This window comes from Vidua macroura, chromosome 8 (assembly GCF_024509145.1).
Source record: "Vidua macroura isolate BioBank_ID:100142 chromosome 8, ASM2450914v1, whole genome shotgun sequence".
NCBI lineage: Eukaryota > Metazoa > Chordata > Aves > Passeriformes > Viduidae > Vidua > Vidua macroura.
In genome coordinates this window covers 12,854,890-12,880,631 of record NC_071578.1, presented here as the reverse complement: position 1 = coordinate 12,880,631, position 25,742 = coordinate 12,854,890, and the positions used below count along the sequence as shown (strand labels likewise).

The following is a 25,742-nucleotide window of genomic DNA, read 5'->3' as shown; positions in this document are numbered from 1 at the left end:
GCTGTGGGTTGTGCTGATCTCTATTTCTGGTTCTCTGGGCTGGGCTGGTACGTGGGTCTCATGCTTGCCTTGGAAAGGAAAAGTGTGGACTTTGTAACTGACCAAGCATCAGGGTGAGGGTGAGCAAAAGGGCCAGGAGAAGGAGGAAGAGTGTAAAGGATGGCATGAGCTCTGAAACTCTTGGGCATTCAGCAGCCTTCCCCAAGAGGTTCTTGGGGCTGCAAAGTCCTATGTCAAGTGACAAAGGTGATTGTGCTGTGTTCACAGTGACAGTCATCCTCTTCTGGGGCCTGGGAGGATAATACTGGGTGACCCTTCCTACACCCATGGGTGCTGTTTATCTTCATGGCCAGGCAGAGTTTCATGAAGCTATCTTGGGTCTGCCATGAGGCCTCTCCCACCCCAAAGGAGAGCAGCTTGAGTGTGCTGCAGCCTAGTCTGGGGGAGAAAGGAGCCCAAGTCCTGGACTAAAGCCCCTGCTTCCAATCAGCTGCATCCAGGCTCTCCGTTGGCTGATAAATATCCCTTGGTGGGACAAGCATGTTTCTAACAAAGCCATATGACGTGGCTGCTCTGAGAGTCCCGTGGCCCGGTGGATGATTTATGTTCCTCCCTCCAGTCAGGGATACATGTCAGATCTCTAGGGCAGCAGCATTCTCACATCAGCCACTACTCACATCTACTGCCTGAGTAGAGACATCTTACCCATTCTGCTCCTTCAGAGAGAGCAGCCAAACCTGAAAGGTACTTCTTGAAGTGCCAAGCTGTATCCACAGCAGGTTTGCTTCTGCCAAAGCTGCAACAGGCAAAGATAATGTCTCCAACCACATGTAGCTACTGCTAGAAAGCTGTAAAAGAGCTCTGAAATGATTAATAGCAGAGCAGAAAGTAGGAAAACATGTTCAAAGATGTATATCTGATCCCTGGGCATTATTAGATCTCTTGTTAAAGCACAATTAAAGTAATAGATAAGCACATTAAATGAAACAGATGTCACTCCTCCTGGGAGGAGCCTCAAGGAGACTGCCCTCTGCTTTTCTTAAGCTCCTTAGCTGACGCTGCTCTTGTCCTACACCCCAAACTGCTGTGATGACTTTCAGAAAAGTATCTGTAGCAATCTTTTGGGTCCAAGGTGCCTCTGGCATGCTTGGGAGCATGGTGATGTTTGTAAAATCATGTGCTATAGCACTCGAAAACTGCCCTTTCCCTGTTCTTGCTGTTCACCCTTCCTGCCTTGGCAGTTTGGAGGGGTCCTGGCAGGGCAGGGAGCTCCGTGGGCAGTGATTCTGGGGCAGCAGCCACACAAAGCCAAACTTGGGACCATGGCAGCAAAGCCTCAGCTGTTTGGCCACTCCTTTTTTCCTGCCCCATCCATACTAGAGGGGCAATGGAGCACAGAGACCCCCTGAAGTGCTATTGCCATCTCAAATCAGCTCTTCTCCTGCCCTGGGGAGTGGGACATGGTGCAGTTCATTGCTTATGGACAGAGTAAGAGGTTTGCTCTGGGCTTGTAGAATTGGCAAGCCATGCTCAAGACAGAGCTTCCCTCCCACCTCCCTGAGCTTATAGCAGTGGATTCCCTCTTCAGATCAACATGGATTTATGCCAGCTGACAGTTCAGCTCAGCAGGGTTTCTAGGTTTCTAGGTTGTAGCTGGAATCTCCCCCCGAGGATTCAAGTCATCTCAACAGCTCACATCACTCTGGACACGGTCACTGCAGCCAGTGCCTGCCAGCCCTCCCCAAAACCACAGTAAGTCCACAGCCTGCCTTGGTCTCACTGGGGAGCAGAGGAGCTGCTGCCAAGCTGTGGCCACCAGCCTGGCCTCCATTTCCCATTGCAACAGGAAGGAAACCTCATTGCAAAGAGTCAGAGCCAGACGAATCCCTGCTTGGGAAGAGCAGCAAGCGTTAATTGCTCTCCAACAATGAGTCACACCTGATCTGGGCTTGTCCTGTGCTCCCATGAACTCCATGCCTTTTCCCTGCTGTGCCTCTAATTTCAGGGCTAGCTGGGAACAGGAATAAAGCTCCTTCAATAACTGTGTGTGGCGGAAATGTCAGTGTTCCAGCATGTTTACGACCTCACTTCAAATGGTAACCACACCAAAGATGTCACGTTGGTCTGCAGCAGAGCCTGTGTAGGGGCTGGGGAGGCTGCTGGGCTCCCTCAAGCACTGGCAGTCCCAGTGGGAGGGCTTGGCCAAGGGCCTGTGGAGGCCGGGATCTGGCTGCCACAGGAAGAGGAGCGAGCATGGTGAAGGTGTGATGGGTGAGTGCCTGTTGGCCCACACTAGCAGCTGACGGGTGAGCTGATCCGGATAGAAAAAAGCTAGGGCATGAGATAAGTTATTAAATAAATTATTTTTTCTGGCCTTTCTTAACGTGTTATCTGAGCATCTGATGAGCCTCCTTATGTCAATCCGCCATGGAGGCTGTCTGGTACGCTGGGAGCGGCAGTGTAGAAACCCTCTGACACTGCCCCAGGAACATGGGCTATCTCTCCCGAGCCGTGAATCAATGTCCAGTGCTGATGCCCCCACTCCGGCTGGGAGTGTGCACGATCACTGTGTGGGGACATGCTGGGACACAGCCGCAGCGGGAGATCCTCTTCTCCATGCTGCTTATGTCTCCCAATGGTGCTGGCACCGACATATTGCTACCCACTGGACGCCCTGAGTCCAGTGCCATTCCACTGCTGCCATCCCAGCACCCTCTCCATGCCGCACTTCCCAGGTCCGGGCGGGCTGCTGGGGTTTGGGACAATGTGAGCGCACTGGGGAGGAGGCTGAGCAGGGCTCATGCTGAGCAGGAGTGACCAGCTGAATGGAGGATGAGTGCCTGGCGGCCACAGGGCGGCTGTGGCTGTGGAAGAGGATGCCTGTGAACCCCCTTTTCGCAGTGCCCAGTTGTGCTCACGAGGTTCCATTGCGGTGTGTCTGTGTGTCTGTGAGCGTGTCTGTGTGTGTGTGCGCAGCCCCCGCACCCCTCTCCATCCAGTTCCGCCACTCACAACATGGCGGCCCGAGTACAACCACAGGCTCCCTCCTCGCAGTGCCACGCTCAAGATGGCAGCTCCCTGCGCGCAGACCCCGCCCCTCCCGGTTTTGCCGTAAGCGACATCGCTCTGAATCAATGGCAAGCGGAAAGCCGCGCCGGCCGCCCAATAGACGAGTGCCGAGGGCGGGTCCGGGCGCGGGGTGCCCCTGGGCTCCCGTCCCGGGCCGCAGTCGGGCCGGGGAGGCGGGAGCGGGGGGTGGGGGGGATGGCGAGGAGGCTCCGCGCCGCCATGGCCCTGCTGCTGCTCCAGGCCCTGCCCGAGGGGCTGCCCGCCGGCGCGGAGCCCGCCCAGGTAGGGGGGAGCCTCTCGGGGGGGTCTGGGGTCGCGCCGTGCCGTGCCGGGGGGCTGCGTCCCTGGGAAAAGGGGCGGCTCTGAGTGCGGGGGGCTGCGCCGGCCCCTTGGGGCAGGGGCTCTGGCCGGGAGTGCATGAGGTGCCAGGGGGAAGAGGCTCTTGGGGGCCCGCCTGTTTGGGGAGCCCCGTGACTTGAGTGAAGCTGGAGGAGATGCAGAGCCTTGGCTTTGGGGCTCCTGTGTACCGTGGGGATGGAGAGGTGGTGTAGGGATCCAGGCACGGGTGGCAGTGCCGCTTGCAGGGGCTTTGTGCGGCAGAGTGGCTGCAGGACGACAGAGAGAGGTGTTTGACTGGACACCAAGGGAAAGGTGGCCGTAGTGAGGGCAGGGGGCTGGAGCTGGTAGGTGCGCAGGGGCCTGCGGGTGGAGGTGCAGGTGTCTTTTGGAGGTGGTGACAGGGAGCAAGGTGACCTGTGAGGGGACAGAGGGGACAGAGCTGAAGGAAGTTTGGAGTGAGCTGGAGGGTGGCAGTGGGGCAGAAGATGTGGGTCAGCAGGAAAGTGGGACTTGTGTAGTACTGCCCAGGACAGGTGAGCTGGTCTTCTCATGGCAGGAACAGTGGAAAAGGCTCAAACCTGTGGGCAGCGGGAAGGGAGAGCGTGTTACAGCTGGGATGAGGGGAACCAGGCCTTGTCTTTGTAGGCTCTGACCACCCGGTTACTACTTTTGTCGTGCTGGGGAAGGGTTTTAATGAAGTTGGCTCCTTCTTTTTCATCTCTTTACTTTGTCTCCTGTCTATGCTGCAATATGTACTGTTCACATCTCCAGTGGTGGTCTTGAGTCCAGCAGTGTAGACACCTGTAACTTCTCCCACCTTGATGTGTATGGTCAGTGACGCTCAGTGAGGACTGCACTCGGCCAAGTAACCTGTGCACGACTTGGATCTTATGGTTCATGGAGTCATTATGTCTTTTTCACCCCGTGCAGAGCATGGATGGAACATGATGACTTCAGGTTTGATATGGTGTATTCTGTATAAAGTACAAATTGCAGTTTGCATTTGTTGAAGGTCAGAGATAGTGAGATGCTGATCTGTGACTATCGGTCACAGGTGTCATGGGGTGCATTGTGCTTAATGTCAAAGGGATGCAGATGGATGTGTCCTTCTGGAAGGCATCTACTAAAACATTTCTTAATATTTCTGCAGAAGGAGGAGGAGGTGAGGAATTTGTCTACGATTACAGGACTGCTGCTACTGAACATGCTACGATTACAGATGTTATGCATCTTTTGAATTCTGTTCTTTTTTTCAAGGTGTTGAGAGCACCAGATCTACCTTAAAAGCTGTGTAATTTGCTGTTGGTAGAGCCATCGCAAATCCCCTTCAGCCACACCGAGGCTAAGGCTTGGCTGTTCCTGCCCTAGAAATGAGAAATGAGCATGTAACAAAAAACGGGATTGCGTTGAACTGTGTGTTTTCCACATTGTCTCAACTGGCTTTAATAGATGGAAGTCGTGGTGCTTGCTCCATTTCACCTGCAGGCTGAGGTACATAAACTAAATGTAAACAAGCACATCTCAGAACTGTTTTGCTCTCTGGTTGTTGCGGTACCCAGCTGTGAGCAGTGGTCAGCTGGTAGGATTATCTGTATGGTAGCTGTGAGTCTCTACAACCCTATACATGCTAATAAAAATGTCATACCTGCTTTGAAGACTGTGCAAGAGGCTCCCTGCCTCAGACAGTTTATACATTAGTCAAACAAATAGGAAGTAGAAAAGGAGGAGGGCATGGAAGCAATTGTACATCTGGACTGCATGTGGAATAGTGGCATTTGTGGCTTGTGGATATACTCTCTAGGCAGTGCACCAGAAATAATCCTAAAATAATATGTCTTGAGTGGTACAATACATGAGAGTGGGGGAGAACAGGTTTGGCTGCCTACGTTTTCTTTAAGAGCACTCGGTTAGGGATGCATCTTTTACTCATTTCCTTTCCATAGTCTGTCTATATAAAACTCTCATAGCTTTTTTAAGATCTCAAATGTATACTCTGTCTGTCAAAAGGCTGGTATTATCTCACTGCACACTAGAGATTGACAGCTGCCCACTCAAAAACCAGCATGGTAATGTAGGATCTCGAGCATGTAACAAAACTTCATCTGCTTTGGTGTTGCCTTAGAGCCTGATTTCATCAGAGTGAGCCTGTGAGTTCATAGAGAAGACCTGCAGTGGGGCAGTGCTGGACTTGGAAAATCTCTGCACCAAAGGTTCCTGTGTTTCTACCTGAAACCCTGACAGTGTTTGTCTCTTGTCCTCTCCAAAGTGCTGTTGCCCTTGCTGCCTCTGGTGACTGCTGCCTACTTCCATGTACTTTGCAGACATTTGCTGTGTCCTGATTGCTTCTGCTGTCAGGGAGAGCTTCTTGCTCAGGGTCTGTGCCCCCTCGCCTGGAAGAACTGTACCACAGACCCGGTGGTCTAAGGCTGGGCTGCAAGGTTGGGCTGCAAGAAATGTGTCCTTTAAATAATTCAGGAGGTGGAGCTGTACTGCCTAGCACTGAACAAACATTCAGGAGAGCACACTGTGCTCTGCAGGAGTGTCTGATTTTTCAGGTTAAAATAAGTCCTGGCTGCCCAGGATTGTCAAAAACCTTTCTTTTAACTAAGGTGGATTGCAGAGAAAATGATGAGCTATTATATTATCTTCTATCCCAAGTCCAAGTTTATCTGCCACCATGGCTATTCTTTGCAGTTTCACTTGTAATCAGAGCACAACATTTTGTTAACTCGAGTGGAAGCATTTATTAGTAGATTACAGGCAGAACTATTCCAATTATGTTGTAATAAAATCAGGATAAACATCACAGGAAGAAGAAATCTAGCCATGTTCAGTAGCAGCTGTAGAAGTACAGTCTTAGCAGCACACCTTAGCTATGTGCTCCTCAGTTTGCGGCAGAAGGAAATAAGAAATGAATATACTTCAAAATGAACTGGATAAAACTTGTAATGAAAAATTTCAAACGTGAATCATTTTTCTATCACAGTTCGTCTCTACAGGGCAGAATAAAGGTTATTTGACCATCTCAACTATCTGTCTGCTTCCCATGCCTGCAACTTAATTATCACATAGTTTTCTCAACTGTTATTGTCTTTAAAAGCAAGAGATTTCAGTGAATGTTAACTGTGTGACAAGTCTGTGGAATCTGTCTTTCTCTAATAAGGTGGTTTTGAGCCAAAATCTGGCAGAAGCATGTTCTTCTTAAAGACCAATTTAATCCCAAATTAAAGAGTTTGCTTGAAGTACTGTGACTTGAGGCATGATTCATCATATGTGACAAAGAGGACAGATCCTTGCTTTAAGGAGTAACTCAACATGTCTGTCACTGTGGCTATCACCCCTGTAACACAGAGTTTCTGTCCAAGGCTGTGACCACAGCTCTGACTGCACCAATGTGGAGTTACCATGCTTCATCCAAGGCTTTGGTTGGATTCACACCCTTTCAGAGCATCACTTCAGGTAGTCTGTGAACTGAACAGCAAAGTTTCAATTCTCATGTAACAGGCTCCTCATCTGTAAGTTTAAAACAACATTTTTGATTAAGGTAAAGGTAATTAGTTACAGCTGCACTTCTGTGTCTCCTGAAATGTATCAGGTTCTTCAGGAGGAGAGCTGCTGTGTAACCATAGGATGTATTTTGTCTGCCATATCTTTGTCTGTGACTCTTGGTTTTTTGGCTTGCTAATATCCACAATTTTGGCAGGAGGCAGCAGAGATCAAAGTACGTGATGCACTTGCTCAGAACAGGAACCTCTAAATAACTGCAGGCTGGGTTAAGGACTGCTCTTTCTGTGATGATTATACCACCATGAACTCGCGTATCTCATCTTTATAGCACGCTTTCCTGCTGATTAAATTTTGTTTCTGAGTTGCACTCATAATTACACAAAATGCTGTAAGACTTTCAACTTGCATCTCTGCAGCTGGGCAGCAGATGAAAAGCCTGGTCTGAAAATGTCCAGTGAACCCTGGGGAGGAGCATGGCAGATTTCTTCATAGAAGTCAAGGCATCTCTGTGACTGGGACCTGTCATTGCCTTTCTGAGAATTTCCCTGCCACTTTGCAAATATTAACAAAAATATAGCTAGCACCTGTTTAAGAATGAACTTGGGCAACTGTTGCAGAGTTGTGGTGTGCCAGAAGTGAACTTGGAAGGTTTCATCTGCCAGAATTGTTTTGCTATGGTTGGGGATTTTTCCATCCTCCCAGCCTGTTGGGCCAGGCCAGCCACATCTGGCTAGTGGGAGCATACAGTACTGAGTGTCCCTGAGCAATGGCTCTCCTGTTTGAGGTGCTGCTCTGCGGCAGAGATCCTGCCCAAAGTGGTGATCTGCCATCAGTAGGGAGGCAGAGGATGGATGCGCTTGGTGTTTGGCCACATTTCAACAGCAGTTATTCAGACCTGGCTAAAACACCCACTGAACCCTCATATTTATTCCCAGAAGTGCTGTTCCTCTAAGCATCTTCAACAGCTGCTTTTCTGCTGGCAAAAATGGAAACTCTGCTATTTTATATAGCTCTGTCAGCCTGTATTAACTTGATGTTATGTTGATGTTCACTGTTGTCTTTCTATGGTATTAGAAGGGCACTAATAATGGTAATAGTTTGTGTTTCTTTATGATCCTCCATATGGCCATCCTCTGAGGTAATGGGCAATATATTTAGTAAATGCAAACTACCCACCTTTTCTTTTTGCCTTTTTTTCCCCTTTAAGTCACAGTGGGAGGATTGGCAGGATTTAACAGACTTTTGCTTGTGGCAAAAAGCTATCATTGGGCTAATGATCCTGTGGCCTACTTCTCCACACAGTGCTGTCACTGATGTGCCCTGTGGTTGTGCCTATGCAAAGGTCTCCTTGTCAGGCATGTCCAGCACTTTCAGTAATGCTGAGCTGCATGTGGCCTTTTGTTCTGTCTCCTGACAACATGTACTTGGTACCAGGTTTGGGGATATTCCTCTGATCTGAGCTGCCCTGCTTTACAGGGTAAGAATTTGCCCTTTCTGGTTAGCTGCATATGAATCCTCTGAGCTTATTAATGCATATCACCAATGACTTTATATCTCTTACACAGTCCTTTCTTGCATTTGTTTCAGAATGAAATAAATGAATCCAAGACAAGCAGGCAAGCTGTGCTGCTGTTTTTGCAGTGTGCAGGAAAGGACTCAGCATGTCAGAGATCTTAAAAGCTGTCTCTGAGGCAAGGCTGGTGACAGTCCTGGAAGGGCCATTAGTCATGGCAAGGCAAAGATGCTCATTGCATGTTGCAGGACAGCCTGATTATGCCAGGTTTTGGTTTGTACTTCTGAGTCAGAAGGAAAAGAGCTCGGGGTGAGGGATGGTATTCTTGTATGAATTCATTGAGAGATGGTGACAGGGAAGTTGGATCCCTCATTCCCCCTTGCTGTCGTGTGTGGTTGGAAAGCCCACAGCTAAGAGGAGATGTTTTGAGATGCCAGCACCTGGGTGCTGTGGCAATGGAGCTGTGACAGGTGATTGTGTGGCTGGGCCTGTGAAGAGTGCACGTAACAAACATGCCTGAAATAACAACTGGCTGGAGAGGACAGGCTTGCCAAGCAGGAACTGCATGCCCCTACCCTGCTTGTTAAAAGAAGTGTGTTAGTGTGGCAGTCACAAATGAAGTTTTTTCCATTATTTCAGCAGTAGATACTGTTTGACTGCAGAGGAAGGCTCAAGGTGCTGCAGAGACCTGCTGTTTATCTGCTTGGACAAGGAAAAGCTTGATTCTTCTCTAATGATGTGATTATCAGTAGGATCATCACCTCCAGTATTATTTTTAGATGATAGCTGTGGTCTGTGCAATTGCTTTTGGAATTGCAACAGAGCAGTTTGCATGCAGGGGTTTGCTAGGTGCAACGTGAGGTAGGTGATGGTGGCAGAATGATGCAGCAGGACAAACTATTTAATGCCAATGTAGCCAATGCTCCCTGGCGTGCTCTGCCCTGAACAACACCTGCAAATAGGAGAGAGAGACTGTATTTTGTGTGAAGGCACCTTGTGGTGCTGCTTGTTTGCAGGCCTTCTCTGCTGAGCCAGTATCCATCCTCCTGGCATCTCCCGAGGCTGGTCCAAACTGGTCAGAGAAAAAAAGAACATGAGAACTGGGTTGTGTAGGAGATTCAGATGCAGTTTTCTGACAGTTCCTTCTTCCCAAGCACTTTTATACTGGCATATTGTAAACCAAATCCAAACACTGACAGTGCACAGGAAGCTTATGAGGAAGTGACTGAGAGCAGATCCCCAGTGCAGATCCTGAGGGGACAGAGCTTTGGCCAGCAGCACTTTAAATGGCATCTTGCTGACAATGGGTTGCAGAGGTGTAGGTGGGTATGGCAAGCAGCTACCAGGACCGACAAGTTGCAGGGTGCTAGGTTTAGGGAGTAAGAGAGCACAGGGACCTTTCCTTTTTTCATAGAGGATCAAGACCTTGCATTCCTGACTGCAGGCTTTAGGACTAGCAGAGGAAAGAGTGAAACTCGAGATCTGTTAGTAATAATGAAGAGGATTCTCCCTTCTTTCCTCTTTAATCTCCATTAGTATGAGGTGGAAGTTTGTTACTTCTAATTGTGATGTGTTTTTATTTCATTACTAGTTTTGGTGTGTGCAAGGCAGTAATAAAAATTTCAGAGGCAACTCGAGCGGGCGTCCATGGGGTTTGGTTTTTTGGTTTTGGGGTTTTTTTTGTGTTTTGGTTTGGGTTTTTGTTTGTTTGTTTTGTTGCTTTTGGGGATTTATTTTTGAGATCTGGGAGGGAGCATGAGAAAAGCAGAAACTAACCCTCTCTTGGCTCTACTTCAGGCTGAGGGAGCTTGTCAAGATACTGACATTTGTTAAATGTCCCGGAGAAGGGAGAGAGAGTGACTTGAGCAGGAAAATGGATTTTATTAATGAAAGAAAATAGTTCACAGAAGAAGGTGAGCTTTATGTAGTTATCAGTGTCCATCTCCCCATCCATTTTGAAGCTACTGACCAACTTTAATGAAATTTGATAGGAAGATACCTCAAAGATGCATAAAATTTCAACAGAATTCCTAAAAACAGATAGGCACAGAGACACCTTAAAAAACCGAACAAACAGGGAATCACTGAGTGAGAAGCTACACTAGTGAGCTTATTAGCACCGAGACATTTTTGAGTTGGGTTGACTGACTTGATACATGCTTTGCCTCTTACAGAGTCTCCGCTGGAGCTCACAGTTTGTGAGCCTGCAATGGCAGTCAGCCTCGTGGAAAACGTTTATGGGAGGTCAGCTCCAGTGGTTACAGAGCTACTTTTATTTTTCATTTTGTCTCCCGCTGGCTAAAGAGCAAATTGAAAGTGAAAAGGTTGATAAGCTGTAGAAACAGCAATGAAGAGTGTGTTTTGCCAGGAATCTCACCAGCCATCCTGAGCTTTCCCTGTGTAAAAGGTGTCAAGTGTTCCTTTGGAAGCAGGGAAGACACTTGACCATTAATGACTCACCTGCAGACAGTGGAAAGGCTTTTTAGTGAGCAGAACTGATTCACTCTTTTCTCTCGTGTCCAGCACGCAGATATGACCAGCAGGTCAAGTACTGTTGTCCACAAGAGACTTTTTTTAACTTCTTGTGGAATCAGCCGATAATGAAGAAAGTCTCGGATAATGCTTCCAGTCAAACAATGGTACGTGTAATGGTGGCAGCCACACCAGAGGCCTGATACAAAAAGAGTGCAAAATATGCAAAAGTCCTCTTCCTTGCTAAGTTTTGTATTCCTTACTCTGTGTAATAAGCTTTTAATTGTTTACACTGTATCAGGAGTCACTTGTTTGTTTTAAAAACCTCTTTCTCTCTTTGGGATCCTCTTTAAATCCCAGGTGGTGGATGACTGCCAGCAGGAACCCACAGGAACTGCATGTCTTCTGTCTTCAGCAGCAGATCAGGCCATCCTGTTGCATAAATTACCCCTGCAACAGCCATCCCACTGGTGGTGGGCAGAAAATCTGTCCCACAGAGGTAGCAGTCCGTAAACGCACCTTTTAGAGCTGAGCTAAACAAGATTTGGGAGTGACTGATCTGGAATGAAAGGGTTACGTGAGGGCTGAGATTAGAATGAGCCAAGAGGTAAGGGAAGGGCTGGAGGAGGTGGTGGACATAGTACAGTGGTGTTGTAAACACTGAACAAAACCTTTAAAGAAGGCAGTCTTCAAGGCCACAACACTGGGCGACTTCATCCTGGGCTGACTTCATCACATCCTGTGTATCAATTGTAACTGTAAAATTACCAAACTTACCTCTCTTCTTGGGGGAAGGAAAGAATTTTCTTCAAATATGATCTGAAAGACCTTTACTCTGCTTGGAATGCATGTAACTACCTGAATACATGTGAAAGTCATGACTCATGTCAGGGTCTCCTGTGTGATGAATTCCTCTACTTAGTGGTTGCCTCATTTGTTGTTTGCAGACTGCTTTTCAAACAGTGAATGCCGAAGAGGAGGAGGAGGAGGATTATGCCTGTGTTGAGTTGTCTTCAAATTACCTTGTTGTTTTTGACTTCTGTCTTTTTAGAAGATGCAAACTTCACAAACAGCTTGCATTTGACTCTCCAACCTCCTGTGATCTGTATCTTAGATAAAACAGGCTTGCAGACATCTGTCATTGCTGATTGTCTCCATTTACTGACACTTAGCACTTGGACTCCAACAGAGCCTATCTTAAATTGCTGTGTCAAAAATAAGAGCTCTTATTTTCCTCTATTTTTTTTTCCTACCTGTATTGTTTTCTTTTTGTCTCATTGTTTTGCGCATTTTTCCTACTCATCTCACTAGGAATTTTTGCATCTCACATGCTTGGTTATTAATATCACTCTTATGTTTGTGGCTCATTGTTTTTACTGAGTTTCTTGCTTTCTGCTCTTTTTATCTCTACTTTCCAGAGTCTGTGTTCATACTAAACCAGTGGTTAGGCTGTCAAAACAAGAGTTAGGAGATTTTTCTCCTCGGACCTATTTTGTGTTCTTAGGCCCATCATTTGACTCCAAAGTCCAAGGATCATCCTGCCAAAGATGAATTCTGGAGGTCTGGAGCAATCATTTTCTGTTCTGAAGTCTGCAGTCTGCTTTCTTTAGATGGACTAGCTGGAGAAGCAGTCCTCCTTTATTTTCAGCATATATATATCTTTTGAGAAACATTGTCCCAGGAAAACTTTAGTTTAAGGGCCAGACAAATCTGTTGTTGCCTTGTTTCACCTTTGCTGGCACGTAACTTCAGGGTGGTGTGAAATGTAAGGGCTTGCTGTATTCCTGGTGTGGATGAGGCTCAGACTAATCTCCTTTTTTCACAGTCCTTAACAGAGCAGATAAACTTTGGGGAACACAAAGTGTGACAGTGATGGTTTCTTGTCTGTGTTATGTTATCTAACAGTATATAACCAAAACTCTTCTTGCTGTAATCCTACTCTAAAATATTTTAGAAGTGCAACCAAACAATTAAGTACATTCATTGTGTCCTAATAAAACAGTCTGCATATGCAAGGCAGTGAACAAGTTTGACTTTGGCTGGAAAATGTAGAGGTCTTCAGGGGAGGAAAGCAGCACTGGACAAGATGTTTACAGTGACTTGGCTGGGTGGTGTGGGCCATCTTGATCTTTTGGAACCAAACAAATGGAGGGTTTATTTGTGTCTACAAAACTGTGTTTTGAGTTTTATCTGTAGGCTGGCTGAGTGCTGCTGTTGATGTAGCCTTTATAATTACACAGAAAAAGTTAATTTTACAATTCTGGAAACCTGAAGTTCTAGTGGCACTTCACAAGCTGGGACAGACTCTGAAATGAATGACCCTAGATTTTGTTTATTTGTATTCTTTTGCTGAGAGCTCTTCCTACCAGTGGATCTTCTTTTGCACAGGCACTGCCTGCCAACAGTCCTTCTGAAGGCACTTTCCTTCAGGACAGGGTGTAAAGTAAAACTTGTTTATGATTTTAACTAGTGTCTCTAATTAAAGAAATGGTCTTTAACCATACTTCTTTTATCTGGTTCAACCTAATAATCTCTTCATTTACAAGTCTTGCAGTGCTTCTGTGTTGGTCAGCTTTTTCCCTATCCTGGCAGCAGGCATCTTGCATATGCTTGTCATGAGGGCTCTTGAGGGTGAAGTGCCTTGCTAGTTTACTTAACCCAAAAGATAGTGCAACAATGGGGGAAAAGTAGAAAATTTTGGGGGTTTAGCTGCTGTTGTTTGTTTGGGGTTTTTTTAGAGTGAATTTATAAATATTATTAAAAATATTTTTTAAACGCCCAAATGTACTCCCTTTGATGAACAAGTAGTTTTGCAAGAATTCTTCAGTTGTAATCCTGGCTTACCACATGATATGAAGAAAGTAATTTCATGTTTCTCATCTACAGTGGGGACATTAAAATGGCAAATGTACTATGAACTGTATTTTTTGTATCAAAATACTAGGGGATTGTGTGGTACTGACTGTATAAATACTGTATAATTTTCCTCTTCAGCTGGATGGCTGGCTAAAAGTCTTCAGGTCTAAATTATTAATTGTTAACTAAGAAACACTTGCTTTTCTTCTGCAACGTTTTGGTCCAAAGGTTTTTAATGCCCTCAAGTACTATGGTCAAACTTTACCTAATTGTTGAGATACAGTTTTATTGTTCTTGGCTTCTTCTGTACTTGAGTGGAGACTGTTCTTCTGTTTATCTGGAAAGCATTACTGTAAATAATCAACATGTGAAGACATGAGGATTGAGCTTTAGTGCCCCTCACAAATTGCATGTGCTCTGTTTATGCATGGAAAACAATTCGTTCAAGTGAAAGCTTTTCCTTCTTTGCAGCTGACTTAATTGGTTCTGTAGCGAAGTCAAAACATGGAATTTATTGTATCTTATTTCCCCTTGGAGACAACAGGACACAGAGATGGAGATTTGGAACCAAAGCAGCAGGTTCAGTGAGCAGAGCAGTGGGAGAAGCTTGAGCTGGCTGAAATGCAAATGCAGAATCTGAAAAGGGAGTGCAGAACCCAAATTGGCAGCACAAACTGTTTTTACAGCTGCATTTTGACTTCTGGATGCTTAGTACAGGATAGTCTCTTTTCTAGGCTTTTGAACTGCATACCAAAATCTTCAGATGGCCATGAACCATGAGAGCCTGCCACAAGAGCATACCTTGGGAGAGAAAGGGAGAGGGAGCATGGAGCAGGTTGCAAGCAGATCCTGATCCTTGTGGGATGCTCTTGGGCTGAGCAGGCAGAGGAATGACTTCCAATTGCCCTTGAGATGTCCTGGATGTCATCACGAAAACTTGCCTTGCTTTCTTTGGCACCAGGAATTTGACTGCCCAGCTGCTGGGAAGGCTCAGACATATGTGTTAAGTTCTTCACAGGATGAGATACCCAACCCTTCTGCAAAGAGTAGAATCATCTGATGGGTCTATGGGGGACATTTTATATGTGCACACTGAAATGACATCCTTAATTCCAAACAAGCGTATGTCTTGCACTCTTGCTCTTTTACATTTCACCTTTCATTTGGTGATGAAATGAGCATTCTAGTTTAATTTGCTCGTTCTTCAGTGCTAACCTGTCTTCTCCCCAAGTACGTGGGCTTTCCATGGAGCAGAAGTCTTTCAGATAATCCTTCTCTTCCACAAAGAGGGAGCAGACTGTTTCTGCATGGGTGGTGGGTGTTCATTTTTGCATTTGTTGCTCTCATTAAAGTGAGAGCTTGTTCCGTTTGTGTCAATAACACCTTTGATCCTCTTATATAAAGGGAACACTGGGTGTCCTGCAGAAATGACCTCTTTCAAGTGCCTTGCAATTTTACGCTTCTACATCATGGTTAACAAAAGTTCATAAATCCGTACTGGACTGGAGACCAAGTACAGTTCTCTATACTGTATTCTGCAGCACACACAATTTATTCTCAGCTTGACCTCATGATTGACCTCATGTAGACTTGTGCCCTTATAAGTAGCAGCTAAAATCAGTGGTCTGAGCACTAATCTGCAAGTTGCAGACAGTAGGTTATTTAGTGAGAATGCTCCACAAGTCTCTTGCTGCAGCATTTTCATTCAAAAAGGTCACTTCCATGAGTTCGTGCACAGCTGAATTTAATGTTCTTTCTCAGCAAGGCAGGCCACACTGGAGAGTGCATAATTATAATAAATACAACTTTGTTCTCAGCTGAAAAATCCATCTGAAATAAATTTTTCCAGCCCTTCCAAGAAATGCTTTTAGTAAGATAAATAAAAGCAATTCTTGATGATTTCACATTCATTCAGCAGGAATGTTGGTGGGTGTAGGGTGCCTCCACTTAAGTCACTCATCACAGTGCCTTCTGGGCTCAGTCATATTCAATAGCTGGCTAAGGATAGCACTTGCAAATTGGGTTTCTCACAAACCAATTAAACTAAGTTCATTATTTCTTACTTGGTTTTAATCCTGGTTATTATTTTGAGTAAAAATGTTCTTAGCAACAAGTACAGAGAGTTCAGTTCAACTCAGACAAACTTTCAACAATGCTTTGATAGGTGCATCTGGTTTTTGGGATATGCGTGTATTTATACAAGCTTTTGTGGCTTATTTTCTGGTTGGCACTTCTGTGTAGTCAAAGACAATTTGTTTTCTTCTGCGTTCTGTTTCGCAACAGTGGAAATACTGAAAAAGTCTCAGACTAAATATGGAAGGAAAACTAGGAGTTGTTCTTTTCCTCCAAAACTTCTAAGCAAGTACTTTAAAAAAATCCCCTCTTTGCTTTCATCTTTCAAGAGACTGAGGAGAGTGTGAAATGTCCTATCTTCTCTTTCTTTTATTTTTTTGTCTAGGTATAGCAAAGAGGCTCTGCTAGTTGATTGGGATACTGCTACTGGTGGAAGCTGAATTTTCGCACAGTTCTCCTGGGTTCATACACAGGTCTGGTTACCTTTGAGATTTCAGAGGGGCTCTGCAGGGTGGTCCTTAAATATCTTTTTGCTTTCCCTGCAGAGACTTTAGATAAGCAGTTTCCAAGCTCCTCCACTCAAAGCTACCACAGCTTTTGGTTTAGGAACTACCTACTTCCCATTGTTCCTACTGTTGAACAGTTGGTTGTTGCTGCAGGGTCACTCTTCTGCTGGGATCTATGAGACTGCAAGGGAAAAAGACTCATGTGGCAGTGTCAGTTGTAAATGAAAGGAGGCCTTTCTAAAAGAAAGAAGAGCCTGATATCTAGGAAAGAAGAGACTGTTGACTGTGAAGGGAGAAAGCAGAGGGAGGTGACTGAAATCTGAGTGCTCTGACTTCATTAAATGCAAGTGATAGTCCTGGACCTGAGGATATGGGGTGGAAACTCAAATTTACTTTCATTCACCTTCTATGTGCTAAATTAGATAGTCATCTCTCAATTACTTGGTATCTCTTCAAGCCCCAGTGGGTTTTCATTGACACCAGAGAATGATCAACGGGGAAATATGCTCTCTCTTGCAATGCAGTCTAGACTGGACTTGTGCCTTATGGTCACATTCATTTAATACCGATTGGGAGCAGATTTAATTAGCACTTAGATCATGATGGTCTGCCTTTTTTTCTCAAGGTATTATTTTTCTCTCCTTGCTTATCTACTTTATTCCACTGCCTTCTTTTTCCTGATGCAAGTCTTTGTGTTCTCTGTTTTATCAGTTGAAGCCATCAGGACTTGAATACTTGGTACTTGCTAATGAAGCTTGCTTGGCAGTGAGAAGGTATGGGAAGCTTACTTAAATTGTTTCAGGATCTCTCCAGGCACCCTGACCCTATGCACAGACATGGCTTGTTTTAGAAAGATTGTCTTAACTTAGAAAATCTGCTCTTGTTCAAAGATGGAAACACACATTGATCAAAACCTGAATTTCATGTGGATTGTGTAAACATGTAATTTGGGTTAGATCTGAACATTGGAAAATATGTGACACTATTGTCCAGGAAGTTCCAGTGCAAGAATGTCACATTAGCTGTCTCCTTGGGGAAGTGCCTCAGAAATCCTGACCTCTGCATTTCTGCCATGTGTGTGACGCTAGTGGAGATATCACTTGAGCAGTTGCAACATTCCTGTATACATGAGTTTGAATAACATTATGAACTGTGGAACTAATAAGGCTGTGCTTCCCAAATTGCTCCCCAGAGACTCTCCCTCTGGCTCTGCACATGAGCATTTACTTTATCATCAAAGCACTGTCTGCTTCCATCAATGCCATGTTTCCTATAGTCAAATCACAGAAACCTTTTTCTAGGAGTCTATGCACTTGAATTTCGAGGGATGATGGCTGTGGTGCTCTTGGACACCTCTGCTCTTTGCCAAACCGTCATCCAGTGTGTAAGATTTTGGGCTGACACAGATATCCTGTTCCTATCCCCATCCGCTAAAGGTTTCCTGTTGAAGACGTTAGTTTTACTCTCCTCTTTATCAGCCCTGACAAAAGTTGTTGTTTAAATCTTGCTCAATATTTTCAACATGATTTTGGGATGACTGCTATTTCTTTCAATGCAGTGTTTTGTTTTAGAATTTCTAATCCCATTTTCTATGACTAAGTTCAGTTGCGTGGTTTCCCCAGAAAGGATTAGGGTTTACTGCTATAGGTACGTCATCCTGCCTTTGAAGCTGCTTGCTCATGCTTTCCTTGGCAAGTTCTGGCAGATGTGCTTGGGAACAACAGAGATGGTATCTTTTTGAAGCTGTGAAAGGGTTAATCGGAAGCACGTTTATGAAATCGGGTTGCTCACCCTTACAAGCTTTTACTGTGATCTTTTTGAATGCTTTTGGAAGATTTATCACCTGCCTTTGTAACTTATATTACATTTTTCTTTACTTTCTTGAAGCTATTAATGCTATGTGTGATACTGTGAAAATTACCTATGATAAATACCTTTTCTTGGCAAGTCCTTAATTGCACACCTCTTGAATGCCAACTGGAGAATGTGACTGTCTTCATGTGGATGGCCTGACAGTTTTGGCTGGTATTTTTGGGATAGCTGAAGGAGTGTAGAGCAGCTGAAGCACATCTGTACTTCCACAGCAAACCCAAACAAAGGACTTTCATCCCCCAAAAGGCAGATCACTGTTTGTACAGATGCTTCTTCTCAAGAGCCTTTTTGTAGGATTGGTCACACTTCTGGGTGAGTTTCCATATGTGGTGGGGAGATGGGCTGATGGCTGTTCATAGGAGTATTATTTTTCATCAGGGAGATTAAAAATACTGCTATTGATTAGGAGATGGCTTTGGAGATTCTCCAGTGAAATAGGGCACCTGCACATATACTGTACTTTTTGAAAAATGTTAAACAGCATCTACCCTCTGCTGGGATTTCTTAATTGTGCTTTTGGCTCTATCTGCCTTGCTGGCACATGTACCATTGTGAAATTTTTACAACCAAACAAAATATCAGAGAATGGTTCTCTTCAAGATGAAGCTGATAGCTGCCTTCAGCTGATGCCTCTGAAACCAGTTGAGAAGCATGTGCTTGCCTCATTGGGACCTGCACCTACCTGCACTGCTATAGCACCAGGATATTGATGCAAGGCTTCTGGATTGCAAAGAGCCTGGATAGTTCTGGTAGGGGAGATGCTGTGATGTCAGGCTCTGCAGATGTACATGATGCAGTTGAACAGAATGTGAAAACTTAGTTCCCAGTAAGTCATCTCAAAGTGGATCTATTTGTGCCTTTTCATACAAAATGTGTCTTCATTTTCAGTAAATTTCTAAAGCCATGACAGAGACTATTAGGACTTGCTGTGTTTACCCCTGTCTAGTAGTGAATACTGAGCTTTGCAAGTACTGGCTTTTGATACAAATCCATGTGTTGTGTACTTGTAATACCAGGATCTTCTAGAAACCCATAGGAATCAAGTGACTGTTACTTGTATTTTCTTGCTTGTTAAAATTGCACAAATGGCAACTCTTACTTCTGGAGATTTCTTCCCAAGGAAGTATTATCTCCTGGGATTTAAGTATTTGCTGATGCAAATCTCTGTGATCACAGTTAAAGAACTGCTGAGTGTCACATCATTAGGTCACCAGTTCAAATCTAGTCCAAAGAGGTAATGGGCATTTTTATACCCTTAATGCTCATCATCAGGATTTATGTTTACTTGCTTAAACTAAAATTGGAGCATCTGCTACTCAAATTTATGGTTCAAAATCAACACTAGAAGCAGTTTTTTCTATAGCAGAAAATCCTGTTTGACTTGTGTATCTGTATATGCTTGTAAGCACACATGGAGCTTTAGACAGAATAAAGGTTGCGGAGAAATGGATGCATTTAGTCAAGTCCGGTATTTTTGGTATGCTTTTCTATGACTTTTAAATTGCAAGAGCTTTTGAATAAAATATAGGAGGATACAGACTTTGAAAGCAAAGAAATTTTGAAATTGAAAATGCAATGGGAGAGCATTTTGAATGGCAACTGAAACACTTTTGGACAAAGTATTTCTGAAATTCTTCCAGGCAGCTGCTCTTCTAAAGAATGATGGTTGGTTGGTTGGCTGCTTTTTTTTTTTTTCTTTCTTTCTTTCTTTCTTGTTTGTTGCTTCTAGCTTTCATGTCAGAATCCTTCTACAAAACTCTACTGCTAAATCTGACCTCTAAATTCAGGTTTCCAGTCAAGAAATATGCATTTCAGTGTAGAGTAACATTTAGTACTTGTGATAACACATTGGACAGCCTTGGCCAGGCTAGAGAGAGCTTCAAGGGTTCAGTTCAGCCACACAGGCCTTTGCAGCTTCACAGTTCCTCTTTGTGTCCTCTTTGAGTTGTTATTCTGAAGTTGGGAAATCCTTGCAGTCTCTGAGATATGCTGTGATATGGAAAGCCTTGCTAATCCCTGCAGTCAGGGGCTGACCTCTTGTTGTTGGGATCTGCCTGCAACCAGCTCTTTCTTCCAACATTTTCCTGAATGTTTCCTGAGCGCACTCTGGCTTGTTTCAGGGACCAGCTTGGCAACGTTATCAGGAATCAATAGCTGGAGTCCTTCAGGAAAGAAGCTGAAGATGCTGAAGTATGAATTCTGGTGTCCTGGTTGTTAGAATCTGTTAGCAGAGATGTCAAGATGTGAAGAAGAGAGATGTGAAAGCCGGTACAAGTGTTCTTTTCTTTGTGCTCCTGAGTTGAGAAATTAAGATTTGAGCTGGCTTCCCCACCCCAAAGGCTCTTGCATAGCTTCCCATGCATCTCATGCCATGGGAGGTCACTGGTAACTTTTGTCAGCATTTTGAGGCACAAAAAGTGGGTTGTGAGGTGTGGAGACAGAAAAATTAGATATTTAATGGCATGGAAAAAAAATTGCCTATAGAACTTGAGTCATCACTGTGGCATTTTGTTATGAGGGTTACAGTCCTGTGAGTCTGGAATATACATTTTCATGTGTGGTTACTCTGTAAAGTCTTCATTCATGTGAAGGTCTGAGTTCTTGACACTTTGGGAGAAATTACGAGATCATTCATTTTTAATCCTGATGCCACTTATTGCTACCATATTGCTGGTTATCTCAGAGGCTGTTGGCAATGTATTTATAGCTTCCTCCTTAGAATGTCCAGTTACAATCAAGTATGTCAGAAGCACTGAGTACATATTTCTGCATCTCTTTTGATGCTGATTTTATAAAGGCAGTATTGAAGTTCTGCATTAGCAAAGGAATACCAACCACTAAACTATTTCTGCCAGTACTTTAAATCTCTGATTACTTTTTGGCTTGTAACTGATATCAACCAGAAATGATGCATGGCTAGGAATCTTTCTAAATTATCATCCATCTTTTTGCTGGAGACCGAAAGAGGAAAGTTACTGAAGTGGAAAGAAAACTTTTTTTTAAGCTGAGTCATGAGAATTTTGGCAAGTTGCAAGGGAAAATTTAAATTTGGTGTTTGCTTACTATAGTTAACAATGAAATCCTCCTTTACAGGAAATTACTAGAGTGAATTATGCTTTCAGTCTCCTTGATACTGTGGAAGAATAAAAGAAAATAGAGTTGTCTTGGTTTAAAATTTTTTTTAATATAGATATTTGGTATAGGACAGGGGTAAATAGAAGGAAGATGCTTCTTTTTACTGACAGTTCTCCAAAGATTGACCCTGAAGACATGGTCATCATCAACAATTACTAGTTTCCATAAACAGTATGATTTTGTATTTGCTTTCTCTTATTACCTGCAAATAACTAAACCACAGAATGTCCTCTTCTGAAACCTGTGAGCTTTTAAGAGTTCTGCTTGTTTTCAGTATGTATACAAGTAGTAGTACTGAACTAGTATGAAAAACATCAAATATAAAATGAAGCATGTAAAATCTCTTGTGTAATGTAAAGTAATAGGTATTCTCTATAAACATTAATGTCTTAATCTGTTTCTGATATAGTAAATTCTGTTCTTATTTTGCTAGTAGAAAAGAAAAGAATAGAAAACAGTGACTTTGCCAGACATGAAACCCAGTACAGTCTGAGAATGAATGACTAGTTATTTGCAATCCCAGTTATGTTTTGTATAGAGGCCATAATTTGTCTTGCACAAGAAACTGGGCTAATGTAAAAAAAAAAAAAAAAAAAAAAAGTGTTATCTACCTTTTTGAAAATAGATGAAATATACTACAGAAGAACATATATGTCAATGGGAAGTAAACATAAACTTAAGAGTACAGACATCGAGTATAGCTGAGCATGACTGCAGAGAGTAAATAAAGAATCTCTTGCCCCTTGCTTTTCAGGCTGTACATAGGACCAAGGAATACCTTTCATGAGGGTGGAGCAGGCTTTTCCATCCCCTTTGTGTCTCCTTCATGTAAGTCTTGGTGCCAGGCTTTCATGACACAGACTGGGGGCCATATGGAATGAAGCTGCAGGTTGTCACCAGCCCACAGCCACAACTCTTACACTCCTGGTGACAGAGGAGTGTTTAGATGTTAGTGGGATTTGATGTAGATCAAATTGAACATGAAAATTTCAGGGTGTCCCTGTGCAGATTTTTGTCCTACTGCCAGATGTGCTTTACTGAACTGTTGCACATAATGAACAACATTTTGTGATTGCATTGATCAAGATAGCACCTTGGGTGTGCTCCTCATGCATGGGGAAAAGTGAGGTCAGTGGGAATGAATGTTGTGCTGCAGCTTAGACTGGAAAAGAGATACTTTGGTGTCCTGGGAAGAATAAGTCTTGGACTTCTGCTGTGGGGCATTCAGTCTAACGTGGCATCTTAATGTTCTGTGGCAGGTGACTTTCCTGCATTCCTTGTTGGGCTGCCCTACTTGTTCAAGTGATGACCAGCTCTGTACTTTGTCCTCTGCTTTTTCCTCTGGCAGGCAGTCCTTTCTGTTGTCCTGGTACATGTGCTCCAACCTTGCCTGCCATCTCCTTCTGTCTCAGAATTAGCCACTGTGTTATTCCTTGTAGATGTGGTCACAGGTCCCACCCTTCAGAAGACTGGAAGCCTGGTTTTAAGTCACTTCCACAAGCTTTTTGGGTGTGATGCATAGCATGGAGAGCCATTTGGATGTTGGTCTTTCAGATATCTGGATGTTGTGGTGGGAATGAAGGCAACCAGAAAAGCAACAGGCAAGAAAATCCTGTCAGCTACATCTGCCAATAGCCCTAGATGAATAAAATGGAGATGTTCACTTAACTCCTCCACCTTTCAGGTTAGATCTGTTTGTTTGTTCAATGAGTGAGGAGTATTATGTCTCAGAACATGTGCAGAAGTGGATGGCTACATGTAGGGCTCTCAAAAACTCAGAGAAGTTGGCGTTCTCATATTCTACACTGACACAGTGACATTCCTGGTAAATTGATGACAAAACATAAAATCTTTTTTTCTCTTGCTCTTCTCCACAGTTTAACTCTCCTTATGATGCTTATCTCTAATCAAAGGATATTAACAAAATTTTTATCTTCTTGGTTTTACAAATTTGGCTTAAAAATTCTCTACTTGGTAAACTTGGCAAACATTGCCTTAGTATGCAAACAGTGGGGATGGGATAGGGGAAATCACTTGGCTGTTGAAAAGCTGCATATGGGAAAGTCACATGGAGGTTTCAGTGTTTTATTTATAATTCTGCAAAGGCCTCTTCTTATTTGAAAAATAGGAGAGACCAGATAGTGGCTTCTGGAAAGCAAACAGCTAGATTCTTCCATGAGTATTTTTAACATAAATATTAACTTCACAGATTGTGACAATATTTTCTCCTTGAATACTTGTTTTTAGCGTTCAAGATGTATAACTGGTAAAGTAACATTGTGAAGAAAACTGCAACTCCTGTAGCATCTGTTTTTTAAAATTCTAATTGTGAAGCCATAAGAGATGCTTTGTTTTCATTTAGCAAATATATACTGAGTTTCCAGGAAGGTAACTTGATTTGCAGTAGGCATACCCAGTGAGAACCATATGCTTTTCATGTTTGTCTTTTATTGTAGGATTAGAGTATTTATTTCAAAGTCTTTTTGAAAAGAACATTAACATTACCATTAAGTAAGATGTAAGTAAGAATCTTCTGCATTTTCAGATTTGGCTGTATATGTGAGGAGACATTTCCAAACACAAGTGCTTGGAAGGATTTTACTAGTTAATAATGTAACCATGGGTTTTATGTCAGCTTGATTCTGAGCAGTGTTTTGCTGATACCAGTATAAGTTAACTATATTATGTGAACCTGCTTGAACAGAGCTAAAGGAGCAATAAAAGTGATCTGCCCAAGAGGCTTTAGCATTTTCCCTCTGCTCAGATTTCTGAACATGACTAAGTCTTTGCAGAATGACATCTAAGGTTACACTTGGAGTCATTAGGTTATAAACAGTCCATAAAATGTTTTACATACTTCATGTTAATATTCCTCAGAAGATCAAGGTTCCCTTGGGAGAAATGAGAATATGCACCAAAAACATTCTCAGTCTTGAGGTTTATCCACAACTTCCTTCATCACTAATGATCAACTGTCTCATGAAGACATTATTGCAGAACAAATTTTGATGCTGCTCTGAGTGTTTATATATCGGAGGAATCTACTGGGTAAACGCCCTTTCATGTTTTTGCTGACTGGCTGAGTTGTAAATTACATTTGAAAGTCTTTCTGACTCTAATTGGTAGGTTTATGTGAACCTTCATGTTCAAGAATGTTTCTGAGCCCCAGGCTGTGTTAGGAAAAAAACATGGTAAAAGTGTTCAGATCTTGACAGAATGTCTGAATTTGTGCTATTGAATAGATAGAGAGTTTCTTTCATTTCTGTTCATTCTTAGTAAGGCTTAGAGGCGTTGAGGGTGAGTTCTTGACATTTCTTGAAGATGCCAGAGTCTCAGAGTCTCTCTGAGAGATCTGACCCACCATGTTGAGTGTTGGGGGTTTTTGTTTGTTTGTTTTTGGTTTTTGTTTGTTTGTTTGTTTTGGTTTTTGCCAAGAATAAATCTGTTTCTACTGTGACAAAATGGTTGTTCCTAGACACCATCCAAGTAAAGCTGGGTCTGTGGGGGGACTGTTGAACTTGGGAAAACCATCTTGTCTTATGTTCTGGCGTTAGCGTCAACTGCCGATACTGAATGCTTGGCATCTGCAGTGGTACAGCAGCAGCCTGTGCTCCTTGCCTGTGTGGTCAGCTAACCTGACCTAGGGCAACACTGAAATAAAACAAAACCTCCAGACCACCAACTTGCCTTTCAGAAACTAATCTTATTTCAGATTCCACTGTTACTTTGTGAAATACTGGGATTTATAGACCTGCCAGGATGGCTCTGGCGGAGCTATCACATTACAGCAAGATCTGGGCTCTCAGTCAAACCCCTGACTTAGTGGCATTTCTCATACCTAAGGACACAACTCACAAGGGATGTCCTTGGCATCTGCATGCATAAAAATTTCTTCCAGGTCATCTAAAGAGAGCAAAGAGTGGAGGACTTGAACAAGAATCCGGTGAGAACTGCTGTAAGCTGCAGACACTCCCAAGCCAGCTGCAGTTCAGGGACTGTAGGAGCCACTGGTGCATCTTCCTCCTCTTGGGAGGTTTAGGAGGAAGCATTTTCCATGTGTATGTTGGGTTTTTGGAGGCCAGGCTGTTCCTCAGGGTAGTTCAAAAGCTGTCTGCAGACAATTTGACAGCATCACTTCACGCTAATGAGAAAGCAGCAGGATTTCGTTTACTCCAGTCTGTCTTGAAAAGGGAAGTAGAAAAGCTCAGCTGTCCAGAGCTACAGGACTGTGAAGCACAAAAAAGCTGGAAGACTTTCTTCTAACTGCACAGCTCAAGAATACATAGTTGAACGTATGAGAATTCACCCTGGTCCAACATGCTTTGTCTGACAACAAAGCTGCTTGATTTGTCTCTGTAATGGATCTGGTTTCCAGTCTGAATCCTTCAGGCATCTCTGAA

The 25,742-nt window shown here is 43.7% G+C and overlaps 1 protein-coding gene across 3 annotated transcripts in view; it reads left to right on the top strand.

The window, feature by feature from the left end:
- Positions 1-3,030: 3,030 nt before the first annotated feature.
- Positions 3,031-25,742, top strand: part of WBP1L (WW domain binding protein 1 like) — a 59,495-nt gene continuing 36,783 nt past the window's right edge. The window contains exon 1 of one of the 3 annotated variants that reach the window (XM_053983783.1): positions 3,031-3,351. In XM_053983783.1, coding sequence (XP_053839758.1) covers positions 3,135-3,351 — 217 coding nt within the window. In that variant the 5' untranslated portion in view covers positions 3,031-3,134. Of the gene's footprint in view, positions 3,352-17,054; positions 17,109-25,742 lie in introns of those variants that run through there. The other 2 variants (XM_053983784.1, XM_053983787.1) reach the window with 2 other exon arrangements.